General features: G+C 41.1%; 1 protein-coding gene across 2 annotated transcripts in view; it reads left to right on the forward strand.

Moving 5' to 3' along the window:
• VEPH1 (ventricular zone expressed PH domain containing 1) overlaps positions 1–20,438 on the forward strand; it is a 238,875-nt gene that overhangs the window by 191,906 nt on the left and 26,531 nt on the right. For both annotated transcript variants that reach the window (XM_038746083.1, XM_038746084.1), the window contains exon 12: positions 12,799–12,916. In XM_038746083.1, coding sequence (XP_038602011.1) covers positions 12,799–12,916 — 118 coding nt within the window. The remainder of the gene's footprint in view (positions 1–12,798; positions 12,917–20,438) is intronic.

Genomic DNA, 20,438 nt, shown 5'->3' on the forward strand with positions numbered 1-20,438 from the left:
ACCTTGCATGAAGCAAAAGCTCCTCACTATTGGCTTCAAAGCTCTCCATCACCTCACCCCTTCCTACCTCACCTCTCTTCTCTCTTTCTCCAGCCCAGCCCACACCCTCCACTCCTCTGCTGCTAACCTCCTCACTGTGCTTCATTCTCGTCTGTCCTGCCATTGACCCCTGGCCCGTGTCCTGCCTCCGGCCTGGAATGCCCTCCCTCTACTCATCCGCCAAACTAGCTGTCTTCCTCTCTTCAAAGCCCTACTGAGAGCTCACCTCCTCCAGGAGGCCTTCCCAGACTGAGTCTCCCCATTTTCCTCTGCTCCTCCTCCCCTCCCCACCGCCCCCACTCCCTCCCTCTGCCCTTCCCCCTTCCCCTCCCCACAGCACTTGTGCATATTTGTACATATTTATTACTCTAATTTATTAATGATGTGTATATAATCAATAATTCTATTTATCTATTTTGATAGTATTGACATCTGTCTACTTGTTTTGTTGTCTGTCTCCCCCTTCTAGACTGTGAGCCCGTTGTTGGGTAGGGACTGTCTCTGTCTGTTGCCAAACTGTACTTTCCAAGCGCTTAGTATAGTGCTCTGCGCACAGTAAACGCTCAATAAATACGATTGAATGAATGAATGAATGAGTGCTCTAAAGTATCCTCATTACAGGCAGGGAATCTGTCTGCTAATTCTGTTATATTGTACTCTCCTAAGTGCATAGTACAATATCTGCACATAGTAAGTGCTCAATAAATATGATCTATCGACTGATTGATATGGTGAGGAGCCTCTGTTTGATGCAGAGGTGGATAGGCAATCACTGGAGGTTCTTAAGAAGTGGGGAAACATGGACTGACTGTCTTTGTAGAAAAAAATCATCCAAGTAGCAGGGTGAAATATGGACTGTAGTGGGGTGAGACAGAAGGCAGGGAGGTCAGCAAGGAGGCTGATGCAGTAATCAAGATGGAACAGAATAAGTGCTTGGATTATTGTGGTAACATTCATTCATTCAATCGTATTTATTGAGCACTTACTGTGTGCAGAGCACTGAACTAAGCACTTGGGAAGTACAAGTCGGCAACATATAGAGACGGTCCCTACCCAACAATGGGCTCACAGTTTAGAAGGGGGACACAGACAACAAAACAAAACATGTAGACAGGTGTCATGTCGTCAGAACGAATAGAATTAAAGCTAAATGCACATCATTAACAAAATAAATAGAATAGTAAATATGTACAAGTAAAATAAATAGAGTGATAAATCTGTACAAACAGTTTGGATGGGGAGGAAAGGGCAGATTTTAGTGATGTAAAGACTGAACCAACAGGATTTGGTTACAGATTGATTATGTGGGTTGAATGAGGGAGATGAGTGGAGGATAACACCAAGGTTACAAGTTTGTGAGTCAGGGAGCATGGTGGTGCTGTCTATAATAGAAAAAGCCACTACGCCATGCTGCACAGAACACTGTACTAAGTGCTGAGGAGAGTGGAATACAACAGAATAGTAGAAACGTTCCCTCCTAGGACTCTTCAAGTTTTTAGATTTTACAGTACGTGCACCTTGAAAATTTTCTCATCTTTTTTCAAGCCAGAGATTCCTGAGCCTCTGGTCCTGTCCAGAAGCAGACTGGTGCTTTGTTGGAGACAGCTTCTTTATGATATTTGTTATGTGCTTATTATGTGCCATAATCTGTAACCTTGCTAACGGTTCTTCCGTTATCATTGTTATGTTCTCTATTCATTCATTCATTCAATTATATTTATTGAGCGCTTACTGTGTGCAGAGCACTGTACTAAGCGCTTGGGAAGTACAAGTTGGCAACATATAGAGACGGTCCCTACCTAACAACGGGCTCACAGTCTAGAAGGGAGAGACAGACAACAAAACAAAACACGTGGACAGGTGTCAAGTCGTCAGAACAAATAGAATTAAAGCTCTATCCATCTAGCTGCTGGTCTGCCTCTTCCATGTTTTCCCTGGACTTTATCTAGCATTAATGTCTTCTCCAGAGAATTAGTCTCCCTGATGATAGGATGTTCTGGAGAAAATATATCCATAAAGTCATCAGGAATCAGAAATGACTTGATGGCATTTGATAATAACAATCATACTCTGTGTCAGGCACTGTACTAAGCACTGGGGTAGATATTCATTCAATCGTATTTATTGAGCGCTTACTGTGTGCAGAGCACTGTATTAAGCGCTTGGAGAGTACAATTTGGCAACAGATAGAGACAATCCCTACCCAACAACGGGCTCACAGTCTAGGTATATATGTACACCTGTATATATATATATATATATATATATATATATATATATATATATACACCTGTATATATGTATATATATTTGTACATATTTATTACTCGATTTATTTATTTATTTATTTATTTTACTTGTACATATCTATCCTATTTATTTTATTTTGTTAGTATGTTTGGTTTTGTTCTCTGTCTCCCCCTTTTAGACTGTGAGCCCACTGTTGGGTAGGGACTGTCTCTATATGTTGCCAATTTGTACTTCCCAAGCACTTAGTACAGTGCTCTGCACATAGTAAGCGCTCAATAAATACGATTGATTGATTGATTGATTAGGTAGACTAGCTAATCAGGTTGGCCACAGTCCACGTCCCACAGAGGGCTCAAAGTCTTAATCCCCATTTTATAGATGAGGTAACTGAGGCACTGAGAAGTTAAGTGACTTCCCCAAGGTCACAGAGCAGACCAAGTCAGGATTAGAATCTAGTCCCTCCGACTTCCAGGCTCATGCTCTCTCCATTAGGCCACACTGCTTCTTGTTCCAGTGTCTTTTAGATCCTGTGTGTAAAGTACTCTGCTTGAAACCTCTTAGCCAACTGATATAAAGGAAGTGGCTGAAGAAGGGATTGCCTGAAGCTTTCAAATTGAAAGATAAATTTATTGTATTTGTAATCAAAAAGTGTTTCTCTTGTCAAAGCTTCAGAAAATTCCATCTGTCATAGAGAGAGGTGTTGAAAGCATATCCAATATACCAGAAAAAAATAATATATTATTTGAACTAAGTTACTCATCTGGCTAATATTTAATGCCATGTTGATTTTCAAATAATGAAGTGCTTGGCAGCTCAATGTAATTGAATGGAGTGTCAAAATAAAAACCTAAAACATAGATCAATACCTAACAAGGAGAAGAAACGTCTTAGGGAGCTCCTGGAATAGCTAACATTCTTTTGAATTGAGGGGTCAATTCTATAAGAAGTTAAAGAATATCATGTCAAACATGACTTTTCTGAGAATAGGTAGAACACTTTTTATGGTGTTTCACTAAGCACTGACTATATTCTCAGTGCTGAGACATAGAAAATAATGAGGTAAGACTCAGGAAAAGGTTGTTAGGAAACCATTTGAGTTCAAGGCTTATTTTTTTCGAAAGCCTGTTTTACTTGCTATCTGTAAGAGCAGTAAGCAGCAGTGTGGCTTGGTGTGAAGAAGACAGTCCTGGGAGTCGAAGGGCCTGGGTTCTAATCCTGGCACTGCCACTTTATAATTGTGGTGTTTGACTGCCGTGTGACCTTGGGCCAGTCTCTTATTTGTGTCTCAGTATCCCCATCTGTAAAATGGGTCTGGTCTGTTCTTATTCTGTCGAGACATCTCCGCCCCATAGCAACGCCATGGACCCATCTCCCCCCAGAACACCCCACCTCCATCTGCAATCATTCTGGTAGTGTATCCATAGAGTTTTCTTGGTAAAAATATGGAAGTGGTTTACCATTGCCTCCTTCCACACAGTAAACTTGGGTTTCCACCCTCGACTCTCCTCCATCACGCTTCTGCTCAGCCCAGGTGAGTTTTTATTTGTAGCAGATTGCCTTCCACTCACCAGCCCCTGCTCAAACAAGGAAGGGAATGGGTAGGCCTTTGCTTGACTGTCCTTCCCGTAGTTGAGACTGGTAGAGTACTGGAAACTCTCCAGGTGTGACCCTGAGAAGGGGTAAAATGGGTATTTGGAACCTTTTTTCCTTCCTATGTATACTGTGAGCCTGGTGTAAAACATGGACTGTTTCTGACCTGATTTTCTTGAATCTACCCCAGTGCTTAGTATGGTGCTTGACACTTGATAAGCAGATAACAAATACCACAATCATATCATGAAAGTATTCTTTGAGAGTCTGTTGTGTCCAAAGTGCTGTACTATGTGCTGGGAGAAAATAATGCAACGGTGAGAATTAGACAAGATCTCTTATCCCTTGAGGTCTCATAATCACTTGTGGTGATAATAATAATAATAATAATTGAGGTGTTTGTTAAACACTTGTATGCAAGCTAATCAGGTTGGATGCAGTCTATGTTCCACATGGGACTCACAGTCTTAATCCCCATTTTCCACATGAGGGAACTAAGGCCCAGAGAAGTGAAGTGACTTGCCCAAGGTCACCCAGCAGACAAATGGTAGAGCCAGGATTAGAGCCCAGGTCCTTCTGACTCCCCAGCACTTAGAACAGTGCTTGACATTGTAAGCACTTAACAAATGCCATTATATTTCGCTATGCCTGTATACGTTTAAGGCATGGTAGTCCGTGATGAAAACTGTCTCAGGGTGGAAAGGAGAGAGGAGGTTAAAACCAGGTGGTAAGGGGAATTGCCTCTCAAGCCACAGATGTGGCAACACAAACTTTTAGAAACAGATAAAAAAGACCCCACTCACATCTGTCAAGGAAAGGCTTATGACTGCTTGATGAAAGACTTACAATTGCACTCTCCATTTTCTGGAATTGCCTGCTAACAATAGAGTTTAGAAAGTGGTGTGAATTTTGTCACTCCAGTAACCTTTTAAGTCCACTCTGGTTTAGGCATAAATGCTTTCCATCAATCAAGATAGCTGCTGGAGAGAAGAATTAGGGGATCAGTACAGCTTTTCTTCCTGGTGATTTTGCACAGTACTGTCTAAGGTGCCACAGTGAAAATGCTTATAGAAATGTCTTATAGAAATAGCTTGAAAGTCTTGTGTTTTGTCTGTAGTTTCCCTTTCCTTCTCTGTATGCCATATCTTCAGTGCATTTGTGGGCTTTAATACGTTGAAACTTTTCTTTATGAAGAAATTAAACATTAGACAAGCATTTCCTCACATTATGCATTTATAGAGTTTCGTTTATAGCCCTCTCCCTGTGCTTAGTGATTCCATATGGTTCAAGGTTGGCATTTTTATAGACTGCTTTGCTCCAACTCCCTTGATTTTCTTGCCAGCTTTTTTGTTTGGTTCTGTGTTCTTCTCCAAATGAATGTGGATTACCTTTTTGAACTAAATGCTTTAAGACAGTCATCTGGTCTCTCATCAAAGAATCACTTAGAGATTGTTGCTAAATTACTCCAAGTTTTCAAGACAAGACTCTGACACATGGTCAGACCCAGCATTTGTGTGAGGAGAAGCAACCAGGTTTTCTTCTCTGAAATGCTAAGACCCAAAATAAGTATTAGGGGACTGAAAACAGTGCTTCAGTATATCTGTTGCCATATGTAGAATGGGAATGAGTACATGCTGGCTTCCCATGTGGTCAAACATTCCAAGTTTCTTATTTAGTTTGGAACCAAAAAAAAAAGAGGTTTAACATGGTTCTGTAATCTGCTGTCGTGTTCAGTCAGAATCAATCAATCAATCAATCAATCGTATTTATTGAGCGCTTACTATGTGCAGAGCACTGTACTAAGCGCTTGGGAAGTACAAATTGGCATCACATAGAGACAGTCCCTACCCGATAGTGGGCTCACAGTCTAAAAGGGGGAGACAGAGAACAGAACCAAACATACCAACAAAATAAAATAAGTAGGATAGAAATGTACAAGTAAAATAAATAAATAAATAAATAAACAGAGTAATAAATATGTACAACCATACTTTTACTTCATTTTGCTCTCCTAGTCCCATCGGCTGTTTCTTTTTTCAGGGAATTCTCCCTCCATTCCTTCACTGCCAGTAATTTTCAGATTCTGAAACTGAATCCAACAGCCCCAGTTTCCTAATAATCTTTTTTCTTCCTTTCCAACATCAGGGAAATCCACATCACTTCATAACTGTGATTTCCTAACTAATGGGAATAGGCAATATTTACTGTAAGTGTCCTTTTTCAAAATTAAATATGTTTGTATATTTAGGAATAGAGACAGACAGACACATATAAGTATGGTTGATGACTCTTGGATGCTTATTTTTGGACATAGATCAACTCTCCACATATTCTCAAACTCATGACTTTGGTCTCACAAAGGAGCTGGCTTCTTTACCCTGTATGCTATTCTAATATGTATCAAATGCTACCTAAATGCTGCTTTTAAACAGGTTCTGGCTATGTCAAAACAACTCTATTTGTTAAAACACCAACATTTATTTTGAAAATATCTAGTAGGATAGGAGAAAAAAATGAAATAGGATGAATATGTTCTGGAGAGATGCAGTGTGGCTTAGTGGAAAGAGCATGGGCTTGGGGGTCAGAGGAAGAGAGTTCTAATTCCAGCTCTGTCACTTGTCTGCTGTGAGAACTTGGGCAAGTCACTTAACTTTTCTGTGCCTCAGTTACCTCATCTGTAAAACGGGGATTAAGATTGTGAGCCCCGTGGGGGACAACCTGATTACCTTGTGTTTACCCCAGCGCTTAGAACAGTGCTTGCCCAGATTGCCAAGATCCGCCCTTTCCTCTCCATCCAAACTGCTACCCTACTTGTTCAAGCTCTCATCCTATCCCGTCTGGATTACTGCATCAGCCTCCTCTCCGATCTCCCATCCTCCTGTCTCTCGCCACTTCAATCCATACTTCACGCCACTGCCTGGATTGTCTTTGTCCAGAAATGCTCTGGGCATGTTACTCCCCTCCTCAAAAATCTCCAGTGGCTACCAATCAACCTACGCATCAGGCAGAAACTCCTCACCCTGGGCTTCAAGGCTGTCCATCACCTCGCCCCCTCCTACCTCACCTCCCTTCTCTCCTTCTCCAGCCCAGCCCACACCCTCCGCTCCTCTACCGCTAACCTCCTCACTGTACTACGTTCCCTCCTGTCCCACTTTCGACACCCAACCCACGTCCTCCCCCTGGCCTGGAATGCCCTCCCTCCGCACATCTGCCAAGCTAGCTCTCTTCCTCCCTTCAAGGCCCTACTGAGAGCTCACCTCCTCCAGGAGGCCTTCCCAGATTGAGACCTCTCCTTCCTCTCCCCCTCCTCCCCGTCCCCATCCCCCCAGCCTTACCTCCTTCCCCTCCCCAAAGCACCTGCATATATGTATATATGTTTGTACATATTTATTACTCTATTTTATTTGTACATATTTATTCTGTTTATTTTATTTTGTTAATATGTTTTGTTTTGTTCTCTGTCTCCCCCTTCTAGACTGTGAGCCCACTGTTGGACGGGGACCATCTGTATACGTTGCCAACTTGTACTTCCCAAGCGCTTAATAATAATAATAATATTAATAATGTTGGTATTTGTTAAGCGCTTACTATGTGCAAAGCACTGTTCTAAGCACTGGCGTAGATACAAGGTAATCAGGTTGTCCCACGAGGGGCTCACAGTCTTCATCCCCATTTTACAGATGAGGGGACTGAGGCCTAGAGAAGTGAAGTGACTTGCCCAAAGTCACACAGCTAAGTGGCAGAGCCAGGATTTGAACCCATGACCTCTGACTCCAAAGCCCGGGCTCTTTCCACTGAGCCATGCTGCTTAGTACAGTGCTCTGCACACAGTAAGTGCTTAATAAATACAATTGATTGATTGATGGATGGATTGACTGGCACATAGTAAGTACCTAGCAAATATCATAATTATTATTATTAATTATAGAGATAGGAAGATGCAAACATAAGCAAAAACTACAAAGGTAATCATAAAATTTCTATTGCATGGAAATGAAGGATTATGTTTCCGTTCTAGTAGAATTCCGTGGGATTAGTGATTTTTTTTTCCTGCATTTGGTTTTAAATTTTCCTTATGGTGTTTTTCAAAAGCTAAATTGTTCATATTTTTTTAAACCACAGTAGATTAATATTGATAATGTGAATAGTTAATAGCAATAATAATATAATAATACTTTACTAGTATAAAGTGCACATTTCCCTGAGATTATCTGTAGTAAGGTTTTGCCTCTTAGAATGCCAAGATAAGGGGATATATTAAAAAATAATTATGGAAACATTGAATTCTCACTCCGAGAGGTTATTCCCAGGTAAGCAAATTTAACATTGATGGATAAGTAAATGAAAAATCCATTTTTTTGTATTACTTGGAAAGTCTAAGATACGTGTCTTCTGTGGATTTTGTTTAACGCAGTCACACAAGGCACATGAGGCAATACTGTGCCTTGTATATCCGCACACACAAAAAACTTTAGAACATAATTGAAATTTGCCAGAACATAAAGTCCTTCCAGATGTATGCTTTCACTCATTTCTGGAAAATTGCTTCACAGTTGCCTTTCAAGACACATCGTCGGCATTGTAAGAACCAAGGAATGTTTTACACATTTGCAGAATCCATTGTGTTGATTCATGCTGTCAGTTAAGCAAAATGATTCAGTGAATAATCTCTCAACTCCCTTTGCAGTCTGAAAGGGAAAACGAAGGGAGGAAAGAGAAATTATTTTAAATGCTTTACTATATTGCTGTTACAACTGGTCATCCGACAAATAGCATTATTTATTCCACCCAAGACAGACGTTCTTTCCTTCCAATGCTTTTTATCTTTTTAAAAGTTTGATATAATTTTCCAATCATTTAAATGTTTATTAAATTTCATGTCTAAATCCCATCCGTAATTTGGAACCTGAGTTGGCATGGACTTTGGTAGCTGTAGCTGAGGTTGCCCACCATTTCTTCTAGACTGTAAGCCCACTGTTGGGTAGGGACCGTCTCTATATGTTGCCAACTTGTACTTCCCAAGCGCTTAGTACAGTGCTCTGCACACAGTAAGTGCTCAGTAAATACGACTGAATGAATGAATGAATGAATGAATGAATGAATTTCCACGAGAAGCACTGTGGCCTAGTAGAAAGAGTGTGGCCCTGGGAGACAGAGGACCTAGGTTCTAATTCCCGCTCTGCCACTTGTCTGCTGTGTGACCTGGGACAAGTCACTCAACTTCTCTGTGCCTCAGTTACCTCATCTGTAAAATGGGGATTAGAGTTGTGAGCCCCATTTGGGACATGGACTGCATACAAATGGATTATCTTGTATCTACCCCAGTGCTGCGCTTAAGTATAGTGCCTGACACTTAGTAAGCATTTAACAAATATCATAAAAATGCCATTTCCACTGATTACTAATTATATGTCCTCATCATATGTCCTTTTAGACTGTGAGCCCACTGTTGGGTAGGGACTGTCTCTATATGTTTCCAACTTGTACTTCCCAAGCGCCTGGTACAGTGCTCTGCACACAGTAAGCGCTCAATAAATACGATTGATTGATTGATTGATTGATTGATTGATCATCTCACTTTATCACACCATATCCAGTTTATATGGCATGTCACAGACCACCCCCAACTGTAGAGCAACTGAGCCCCCTCCTTCCTCTCCTCCTCTTCCCCCTCTCCATCCCCCCGCCTTACCTCCTTCCCCTCCCCAGAGCACCTGTATATATGTATAGATGTTTGTACATATTTATTACTCTATTTTATTTGTACATATTTATACTATTTATTTTATTTTGTTAATATGTTTTGTTTGGTTGTCTGTCTCCCCCTTCTAGGCTATAAGCCCACTATTGGGTAGGGACCGTCTCTATATGTTGCCAACTTGTACTTCCCAAGCGCTTAGTACAGTGCTCTGCATACAGTAAGCGCTCAATAAGTACGATTAAATGAATGAATGAATGAATGAATAACCCTGTTTCAGCAGCCTTGCAAACTCTTTGCCAGTGTAAGCTCCTTTTAGGCAGGGGATTTATCTCTTGCTTCTCTTGTACTTTCGCAAGTAGGGTGCATTGAGAAGTGTAGGAAGCTTTGATCTGTTGGTAGTGGTTCCCTTCTGAGTCCCTTTCTTCTCCTTTACCTTGACAAGTTGATTCTGTGAAACACCAAGCCTCTCTCTACCTGTCCCCAGTCCTCAGCTCCTATGCCAAACATGAGGTCTTATTTTGATCAATAAGCATTATTGATTGAGGGTTCCCTGTGAGCAGAGCACTGGATTAAATAAGTACAGTGATTGAGGAGCATGGGATTAGGCTGGCCCATTATCCACTTTATTCAATCGTATTTAATGCTGGACAGTGCATTTTTCAAATCGCCCGTTCCTTCTCCCGGGGGTCATGTGCATCTATGTCCAATGTCGACAATGGCCATCAGTGGCCACCCTATATGGGACCCAGGCCAATTCTTGCCACTTGTCTGCCTTGTGACCTTGGGCAAGTCACTTCATTTCTCTGTGCCTCAGTTACCTCTCTATAAAATGGGGATTAAGACCGTAAGTCCCACGTTGGGCAGGGACTGTGTCCAACCTGATTGCCTTGTATCTACCCAGTGCTTAGAATGTGCTTGGCCCACAATAAGTGCTTAACAAACGCTTAGTACAGTGCTCTGCACACAGTAAGCCCTCAATAAATATGATTGATTGATTGATTAACAAATATTATTATGATTATTATTATTGTTGTTATCATTACTTCTTCTGGACCCAAAGAAGAAGCAGTTTGATGTTAGCAACTTCACGGGCTTTTCAGGCCAGTTGTTCATTGACTCTCAAACAAGTGCTCAGTAAATACCGTTGATTGATTGATTATTCATTCACTTATTCATTAGAATTTATTGAGTGCTTAGTGTGTACAAAGCACTTTACTAAGTGCTTGGGAGAGTACAATATAATAATAAAGAGAAGCAGCTTGGCTCAGTGGAAAAGAGGTCAGGGGTTCAAATCCCAGCTCTGCCAACTGTCAGCTGTGTGACTTTGGGCAAGTCACTTAACTTCTCTGTGTCTCAGTTCCCTCATCTGTAAAATGGGGATGAAAACTGTGAGCCCCCCGTGGGATAACTTGATCACCTTGTAACCTCCCCAGTGCTTAGAACAGTGCTTTGCACATAGTAAGCGCTTAACATATAACATTATTATTATTATTAATAAACAGACACATTCCCTGCCCACAAGGAGTTTATACCATTTAAAGCAAACAGACAAAAAACCTATGGTATTTGTTAACCCCTTACTATGTGCCAAGCACTGTACTAAACGCGGGGGCGGGTACAAGCAAATTAGATTGAACACAGTCCCTGTCCCACCACATGGAACTCACAGTCTCAATCCTCATTTTACAGATGAGGTAACTGAGGCCCAGAGAAGTGAAGTGACTGGCACAAGGTCACACAGCTGACAAGTGAAGCAGCGTGGCTCAGTGGAAAGAGCCCGGACTTTGGAGTCAGAGGTCATGGGTTCAAGCCCCGGCTCCACCAATTGTCAGCTGTGTGACTTTGGGCAAGTCACATCACTTCTCTGTTCCTCAGTTACCTCATCTGTAAAATGGGGATTAAAACTGTGAACCCCCCGTGGGACAACCTGATTACCTTGTAACCTCCCCAGCACTTAGAACAGTGCTTTGCACGTAGTAAGCGCTTAATAAATGCCATTGTTATTATTATTATTATTAAGTGGCAGAGCCGGGATTAAAACCCATGCCTTTGTGACGGCCCGTGCTCTATCCACTATGCCATGCTGTTTTCATTACTACTACTATTACTACTACTGGGGCAAGGACAGAGTTGGTGACAGCAGAAAAGGCAAATTCAGATAGTTGCTGTTGTGCCTATCTAGGAAAACCGAGAGCAAGGTCTTTTTAGAATTTGTAATTATTAATTAATTGTACTTGGATCTGTGGGCCTTTGATATTCACCCCCATGCCTTACCTTACAGCACATATCTTTAAAGTTCATATTATAAATAACATTTTTAGTTATATTAATGTCTGTCTCCCCATTTAGTCCAAAAGCTTGTTATGGGCAGGGGCCGTGTATGCTAATTCTGCTATTTTATATTCAACCCAGTACTTAATACAATGCTCTATACATAGCAAACACTCAATAAATGCCATTCATTGGTTGATTATTAATATTGTGGTATTTATTAAATGTTTTCTGTGTGCCAAAGGCTATAGTAAGCACTGGGGTAGATACAATATAAAGCAGATTGGACACTTTTTCAGTCCCACTCTGGGCTCACAGTCTAAAGGGGAGAGAGAACAGGTTCCTTGTCCCCATTTTTGCAGAGGATGAAAATGGGGCACAGAGAAGTTAAGTAAGTTGACCAATGTCACACAGCAGGCTGATTGGCAGAGCCAGGATTAGAATTTAGGTCTCTTAACTCCAAGGCCCATAGTCTAGCCACTAGGGCAATTTACTTCTCAGTGGAATACAAAAGGAGAGTGGGATCATTCCACTGATGTAGAATTTTTTAATGGTATTTATTGAACACTTGCTATGTGTCAGGCACTGTAGTCTTGCTAGGGTAGATATGAGCTAATCAGGTTGGACGCATGGGGCTCACAGTATTTATCCCCATTTTACAGACGAAGTTCCTTGAGGCACAGAGAAGTTAAGTTCCTTGCCCAAGGTCACAGAATAGACAAGCGGTGGAGCGGGAATTCGAATCCAGGTCCTCTGACTCCCGGGCCTAGGCTTTATCCCTTGGACCAGGCTGAGTCTTTCCAAATCCAAAGATCTTCCAGGGGCCTTCAACAACCCTGTCGCATCTTAGCATTTTGACCAGCCTGATTTCATTTCTCCGATGTAAATTACAATGCGGTAAATCCTGGGCAGGTTGGTTCACGTCTGTTCTTTTATCCCTGGCCTAGGAGCTGGACCAAGTACAGATGCACCTAGAAGAAGCGAGGTTCTTTGATTTATTTGGTTTCAGTGAGGAAGCTGGAGCTTGGCAGTGCTTCATGTGCAATAATCCTGAAAAGGCAACAGGTAGGTTGTTCCGATTTGCTTCTAAAGTTGCTCAGGTTGGAGTAAGACCTCTTCTGAACTTTTAGACTGTGAGCCTGCTGTTGGGTAGGGACTGTCTCTGTATGTTGCCAACTTGTACTTCCCAAGCGCTTAGTACAGTGCTCTGCACACAGTAAGCGCTCAATAAATATGATTGATTGATTGATTCTGAACTGGTTTCTGTCATGCTTAGTTCAAAAAAGATGCTGGGGTCAACAATGTGTACAGGGCCAGTTCCAACTCTTCCGAACACTACCTTCAGAAACCTTCCAATTACAAGGATGAGAAACAGCATGGCCTAGTTCATTCATTCATTCATTCAATCGTATTTATTGAGCGCTTACTGTGTGCAGAGCACCGTACTAAGCGCTTGGGAAGTACATGTTGGCAACATATAGAGACGGTCCCTACCCAACAACGGGCTCACAGTCTAGAAGGGGGAGACAGACAACAAGACAAAACATGTAGACAGGTGTCAAGTCATCAGAATAAATAGAAGTAAAGCTAGATGCACATCATTGACAAAATAAATAGAATAGTAAATTACGTACAGGTGAAATAAATAGAGTAATAAATCTGTACAAACATATATACAGATGCTGTGGGGAGGGGAAGGAGGTAGCGCGGGGGGGATGAGGAGGAGGAGAGGAAAAAGGGGGCTCGGTCTGGGAGTTCCCTAGTGGAAAGACTATGCCTGGGAGTCCGAGGCCTTGGGTTCGAATCCCTTCTCTGCCAATTGCTTGCTGTGTGACCTTAGGCAAATCTCTGTACCTCGGTTTCCTCAACTGTAAAATGAAGATTCATGCATTCATTCATTCAATTGTATTTATTGAGCGCTTACTGTGTGCAGAGCACTGTACTAAGCACTTGGAAAGTACATTTTAGCAACAAATAGAGACAATCCCTGCCCACAGCCGGTTCAAAATCTAGAAGGGGGGAGTAAAACAAGTAAACAGGCAACTTTAAATCCTCCTCCTTCCTATTTAGACTATGAGCCCCGTGTTGGACAGGGACTGTGTCCAACCTGATTAACTCACGTCTAGTGCAGCACTATGATCAGTGCTTGATATGTAGTAAACACTTAACAGATTCAATAATAATCATAATAGTAATTAAAAAGGAACAAAAATTAATCCTGGGATTTTTCAAGCCACCCAAAGCATCTGTTAACCATTTGCTTCCCTCAGCCCAGTCTGCAAATCTCTGCATGTAAAGACTGTATTTTTGGATAAATGTATGCTTGCCTGTGAACTCATTGAGGGCAGGGACTCAATTTGTTCTTTAAAATACTGTACACCTCAAAGTCCCACTCAAGACATTCTTATACACTGTCTGAGATACCATCTCACTTGTTGTCAATTGCTTGTCAAAAAATGTTACTAGTTTTCCTTACAGTTTTGTTCATTCAAGGTAAAATGACCCCATTTCTACCAGTTATGTTAGAAACAAAGTCTAAGGAAGGCTTGTGAGTTTGAAAATTATACGGGGGAAATACAAAACTGTATTCTAAAGTCTCCAAATAAATCAATGAAGTAAAATCATATCTCAAGTTATTGCCATAACATTTGTTCAAAGAAATAGCTTTGCCTGTACAGTTTAAAAATATAAACAAAACCAAAAAAAAAACCTTCTGCTTTCCTTGAAGAAAGAAAAAGCTTACTAACTTGGCCCAGGAGAGAACTGAAGGATGTCTATTCTAGCAAAATTTCTTTCCCATTTCCGTTATTTAGTTGAAGTTAGTATGCGCCAGAACGATTGACAAAATAGCTACTTTTTAAAAAGCACCAGATCACCTTCTGGAAAGCCTTTGAATATACCACCTGCACTAACTTCTTTAATTCCTGCCGCTTTTTAATGTAAATATTTGCCGTTATGATTAATCTATCTCATTAACTGCCAAAATATTACGCCTGAAGTTGAGAAAGTTTCTGTTTATTTGGCCATATGGAGATGTGAGGAGTTACAAGCAGAGCACCAATTAAAATATATTGCCCTAAAGAAATTCTAACCATATGTAGGGGAGAAGCTGGCAATTTTGGATTCTGGCCTCTTTTAAGACACAGATTGTTGAGTGACTGTAAAATCTGGATTGGGTCAGTGCCAGCTAGAAGAATCAAGAGAGGGATATTTTAAAGATTTTCAAGCTCATAAGAATGTGGAGGCTAGAGTTGTCTTCATTATAAAACTTTCTAATTGGTGGTTATTTTACTAGCTGAAAGCCAAGGTAATAAGTACAGTTTGTGCATGAGTGAAAAAAAATGGGATTATATTTAAGAACAGTGACTGTCCCCTAAAAGTGTGGTTTCAGTGTACGTTGAGTTGCATAAATGTTAAATAATGGCCAGTTGAAGAAGAGTTTAGCAAAATCAGTTCAAGAGAAAATTAATCACTAGACGTGTTAAATTAAATTAACTGTAGGACACTTAAGAAAATAATTTTCCAATTAGGAAATATCTTCATGGCATAACTGTAATGCATTTGGGAGCCACTTATTTTCCTTGCAAATCTATACAATATAAAAGAAACATCTCCAGACTGTAAACTCCTTGTGGGCAGGGGTCTTGTCTACTGACATCTGTCATCTGTCATTGTGAATGGTATTTATTGAGCGTGCATTTATTTAGTGCTGTGTTCAGAGCATTGTACTATATGCTTGGGAGAGTACAATACAGTAGAGTGGGTAGACACATTTCCTGCCCATAATCAGCTTACAATATGGTACAGTCCCAAGTGCTTAGAGCAGTTCTCTGCACAGTAATAATAATGATGATAATAATAATGGCATTTATTAAGTGCTTACTATGTGCAAAGCACTGTTCTAAGCACTGGGGAGGTTACAAGGTGATCAGGTTGTCCCATGGGGCGCTCACAGTCTTCATCCCCATTGTACAGATGAGGTAACTGAGGCCCAGAGAAGTGAAGTGACTTGCCCAAGGTCACACAGCTGACAATTGGTAGAGCCAGGATTTGAACCCATGACCTCTGACTCCAAAACCCATGTTCTTTCCACTGAGCCATGCTGCTTCTGATTGATTGGTCTCAGTTTGTTTGAGCAAGACATTTTGCCAGGGAGATATTTTTCTATATTGCTGCTCTACAAACACTGCCTTCTCACCCCAACAGATCCTCCCAAGAGTTCCTTGAGAAGGAGAAAGTTTTAAGGAACCTGTATTTGGTGCTTCTTTTCTGACTGTAACTTTAACTTCTCTCTGCTGGGCAGAATATTCTGTTGTTTGTCATCAATGGTATTTATTGAGTGCTTACTGTATGTAGAGCAATGTTCTAAGTGCTTGGGAGAGCACAATACAACAGAGTTGGATCCAGGTTCTTTGCTCCATTCATTCATTCAATCGTATTTATTGAGCACTTACTGTGTGCAGAGCACTGGATTAAGCATTTGGGAAGTACAAGTCGGCAACATATAGAGATGGTCCTTACCAAACAATGGGCTCACAGTCTAGAAGGGGGAGACAGACAACAAAACAAATCATGGAGACAGGTGTCAAAATCGTCAGAACAAATAGAATTAAAGCTATATGCACATAACAAAATAAATGGATAGTAAATATGTACAAGTAAAATAAATCGAGTAATAAATCTGTACAAATATATACAAGTGGTGTGGGGAGGGGAAGGAGGTAGGGCCCGGGGGATAGGGAGGAGGAGAGGACAAAGGGTGCCATGTTATTTTCAGTCACTCGGCAGGTTTGGTGGCAGTCAGCTGGGATTCAGCCTGCCATCAATTAGTCAATCAATCATTTTTATTGAGCACTTACCAGGTGCAGAGGAGTGTACTAAGTTCTTGGCAAAGTACAGTACGAAAGAGTTGGTAGAAACACTCCCTGACCACACTGAGCTTACATCGAGAGGGAACAATCATTCTGAATTATTTGTTGAGGGTTTATGCTGTGCAAAGCACTGTACCTTCTAGACCGTGAGCTGTTGGTGGGCAGAATGTGTCTGTTATCTTGTTCTTCCCAAGTGCTTAGTACAGTGCTCTGCACACAGTAAGTGCTCAATAAATACGATTGAATGAATGAGTGAAAAAGAAAAAGAAGAGAATGGAAAGATGGTGTAATGAGTAAGTCTTTAAATAGAGTACATAAGGAAATATGTAGAGAAGTGCTACTGGTGGGTGTGAGTGTTTAAGTGGAAAGGTGCCAAAAAAGTGCTGCTGAAGCAGTTGGGAGGATATGACATAGGGTAAAGAATAATGAATCCGGAAAAGCCTCCCAGAGGACGAGAATTTCGAGAAGGGCTCTGTAGATAGGAAGAACTGTAGTCCGGCAGACTTGAAGTGGGAGGATGTTCCAGCAAGGAGGATGAGTTGGACCGTCAGAAATGAGCTACAATAAGTAGGTTAGCATGAAGGGAATGAAGAGTATGAACTGGAGTTTAGTGGAAGAAGAGAGTGGATAAGTAAGACAGGGAGAACTGATGGAGTGTCTTAAAGGTCAAGAACTTTCACTTGATGTGAGCTTCCTTCTGGATTGTAAGCTCCTTGTGGGCAGGAAACATGTCTACAAAATGTGTTATATTGTACTGTCCCAAGCACTTAGAACAGTGATCTGCACACAGTAAGTGCTCAATAAATACCAATGAATAATTTGATGCAGAAAGGAATGGGATTCTAAGTGGGGAGGCATGAGAAGAAAGACTTAGTCATTGGTATTTATTGAGCACTCACTGTGCACAGAGGACTGTATTAAATATTTGGAAGAGTATACACTGTAACAGAGTTGATAGACAGGTTCCCTGACCACAGGGAACTCACAGTCCAGAGAGAGAGGTACAATCTATAGGGGGAGGCAATTAAAGAACAGTGTTTGGGTAGCAGAATGGAGTATGAACTAGATATAGGGAGAGACTGGAGGCAGGGAGGAAAGAGAGGAGGTCATCACTGAGGTAATCCCTTCCCTTGAAGGTAACGCCTAATTTTGGCGTTACCTTCGGCTCACCTCTCTCACTCGACCCGTCGCTAAATCCTGTTGATTTTACCTTCAAAGCAGCTCTAGAATTTGCCCTTTCCTCTCCATCCAAACAGCTACCTCATTAAGACAATCACTCATCCTGTGCCATCTAGATGACCTGTTTATATGTACATATGTTTGTGCATATTTATTACTCTATTTATTTATTTATTTTACTTGTACATATCTATTCTATTCATTTTATTTTGTTAATATGTTTGATTTTGTTCTCTGTCTCCCCCTTCTAGACTGTGAGCCCACTGTTGTGTAGGGACCGTCTCTGTATGTTGCCAACTTGGACTTCCCAAGCGCTTAGTACAGTGCTCTGCACACAGTAAGCGCTCAATAAATACGATTGATTGATTGATTGATTGAAATCCCACTGGCATCCATGAATTCCATGGCAGCTTGGGTGTAAAATATTTTAGGGTTCTGACACAACCTCCTGCTGCAGGCATCTGAGAGAGAAAGCCCCCCCTTCTCGGAAACTTCTTCCAGATCCCCCCTCTCGCCCCATCCCCAATGAGGTTTCTGATGGGCTATCCTATTTATTTTATTTTGTTAATATGGTTTTTTTTGTTCTCTGTCTCCCCCTTCTAGACTGTGAGCCCACTGTTGGGCAGGGACTGTCTCTATATGTTGCCAATTTGTACTTCCCAAGCGCTTAGTACAGTGCTCTGCACACAGTAAGCGCTCAATAAATACGATTGATGATGATGGAGAGGTCATCAAAGAAGTCTGTACCAAACTGGATCCTTTCTTTCATCAAAACCTGGCTCCAGAAGTGCTGTAGCCTGTCATTAATCAATCAATGGTACTTTCTGAGCACTTAGTGCATACAGAGCACTGTATTAAGCATTTGGGAAAGTTACAGTAGAGTTAGTAGTCATGATACTTGCCCTCAAGGAGTTTAAAATCTAGTGAATGGAGCTTACCTGGGAGTTGACCCCAGGAGGAGGAGGGTTTCAGGCCAGCCAAACCACGTGAGGCCTGAAACTAGGATTTTCAGACTCCAACTTTGTACTAAGATCCGTAACCCCTCATTAGCTTGCATCTCCTGGCTCCTGGCCAATATTTTCCTTTCTATTTCTACCCTCAGTATTTCCCGGTTTTACCAAAAAAAATATGATTTTCTCCTTACCAGTTCCAATCAAATTTTGGAAGTCGGATCTTATAAAAAATGCCATTTAGAAAAGCGAAGGCAGTATAAGAGGACACATAATGAAATATTATGTGCATCTACATATGCATAAAGCAAACCGTGGCCGCTAAATCTGAGACTAAGAAGATGTGAACAATTTAAAAAGGCACACAAAGAAGCTCAATATTTGTCACCCATCCGAAGCTGTTGAATCCTATTCCTGCCAAGGCCATATTACAAGAAATAGACATAGCAGTAGATAAGACGTACAGATTTGAATTGCTAAAATGGTAAGGAAAAGAAAATGTGTAGTCCAGTGTTTATTCCAGCTTTCAGGTTTAACAAAAAGGTGAAGAGGGTAAAAATGAATGTATATGCCGCCATAAATGGTATTGTCTTGAGGTGAACAACTGAACCAGTAAAAATGTCTTTGTAAATGTAGTAATCAATCAATCAATCAATCAATTGTATTTACTGAGTGCTTACTGTGTGCAGAGCACTGTAGTAAGTGCTTGGGAAGTACAAGTTGGCAACATATAGAGACGATCCCTACCCAACAGCGGGCTCACAGTCTAGAATGGGGAGACAGAGAACAAAACAAAACATATTAACAAAATAAAATAAATAGGATATGTACAAGTAAAATAAATAAATAGAGTAATAAATATGTACAAATATATACATATATAGTAAATGTTGGTTTCAATGATTAAATACAAGTGTTAGCGTTAGATTAATTCTAAGTCTAAAAATGAATTTGTCAAGTATAGCTTTCCATCAGTTTTTATCACTTTTGTTTCTTGGGGAAAACATTAGGGGAAGCAGCGTGGCACAGTGGTAAGAGCCCGGGCTTTGGAGTCAGAGTTTATGGGTTCGAATCCCCGCTCCGCCAATTGTCAGCTGTGTGACTTTGGGCAAGTCACTTAACTTCTCTGCGCCTCAGTTACCTCATCTGTAAAATGGGGATTAAGATTGTGAGCCCCCTGTGGGACAACCTGATCACCTTGTAACCTCCCCATCGCTTAGAACAGTGCTTTGCACATAGTAAGTGCTTAATAAATGCCATTATTATTATTATTATTATTATTAAAGAGCCCGGGCTTTAGAGGCAGAGGTGATGGGTTCAAGTTCCGACTTCGCCAATTGTCAGCTGTGTGACTTTGGGCAAGTCACTTAACTTCTCTGTGCCTCTGTTACCTCATCTGTAAAATGGGGATTAAGACTGTGAGCCCCCCGTGGGACAACCTGATCACCATGTAACCTCCCCAGCACTTAGAACAGTGCTTTGCACATAGTAAGCACTTAATAAATGCCATCATTATTATTATTATGTAATATAAACAGAAAAATATGGGTCCAGTGAGAGAAGAGGCAGAAGGTCAGCAAAAACCCA

The sequence above is a fragment of the Tachyglossus aculeatus genome, chromosome 1 (assembly GCF_015852505.1).
Source record: "Tachyglossus aculeatus isolate mTacAcu1 chromosome 1, mTacAcu1.pri, whole genome shotgun sequence".
In the NCBI taxonomy this organism is placed as follows: domain Eukaryota; kingdom Metazoa; phylum Chordata; class Mammalia; order Monotremata; family Tachyglossidae; genus Tachyglossus; species Tachyglossus aculeatus.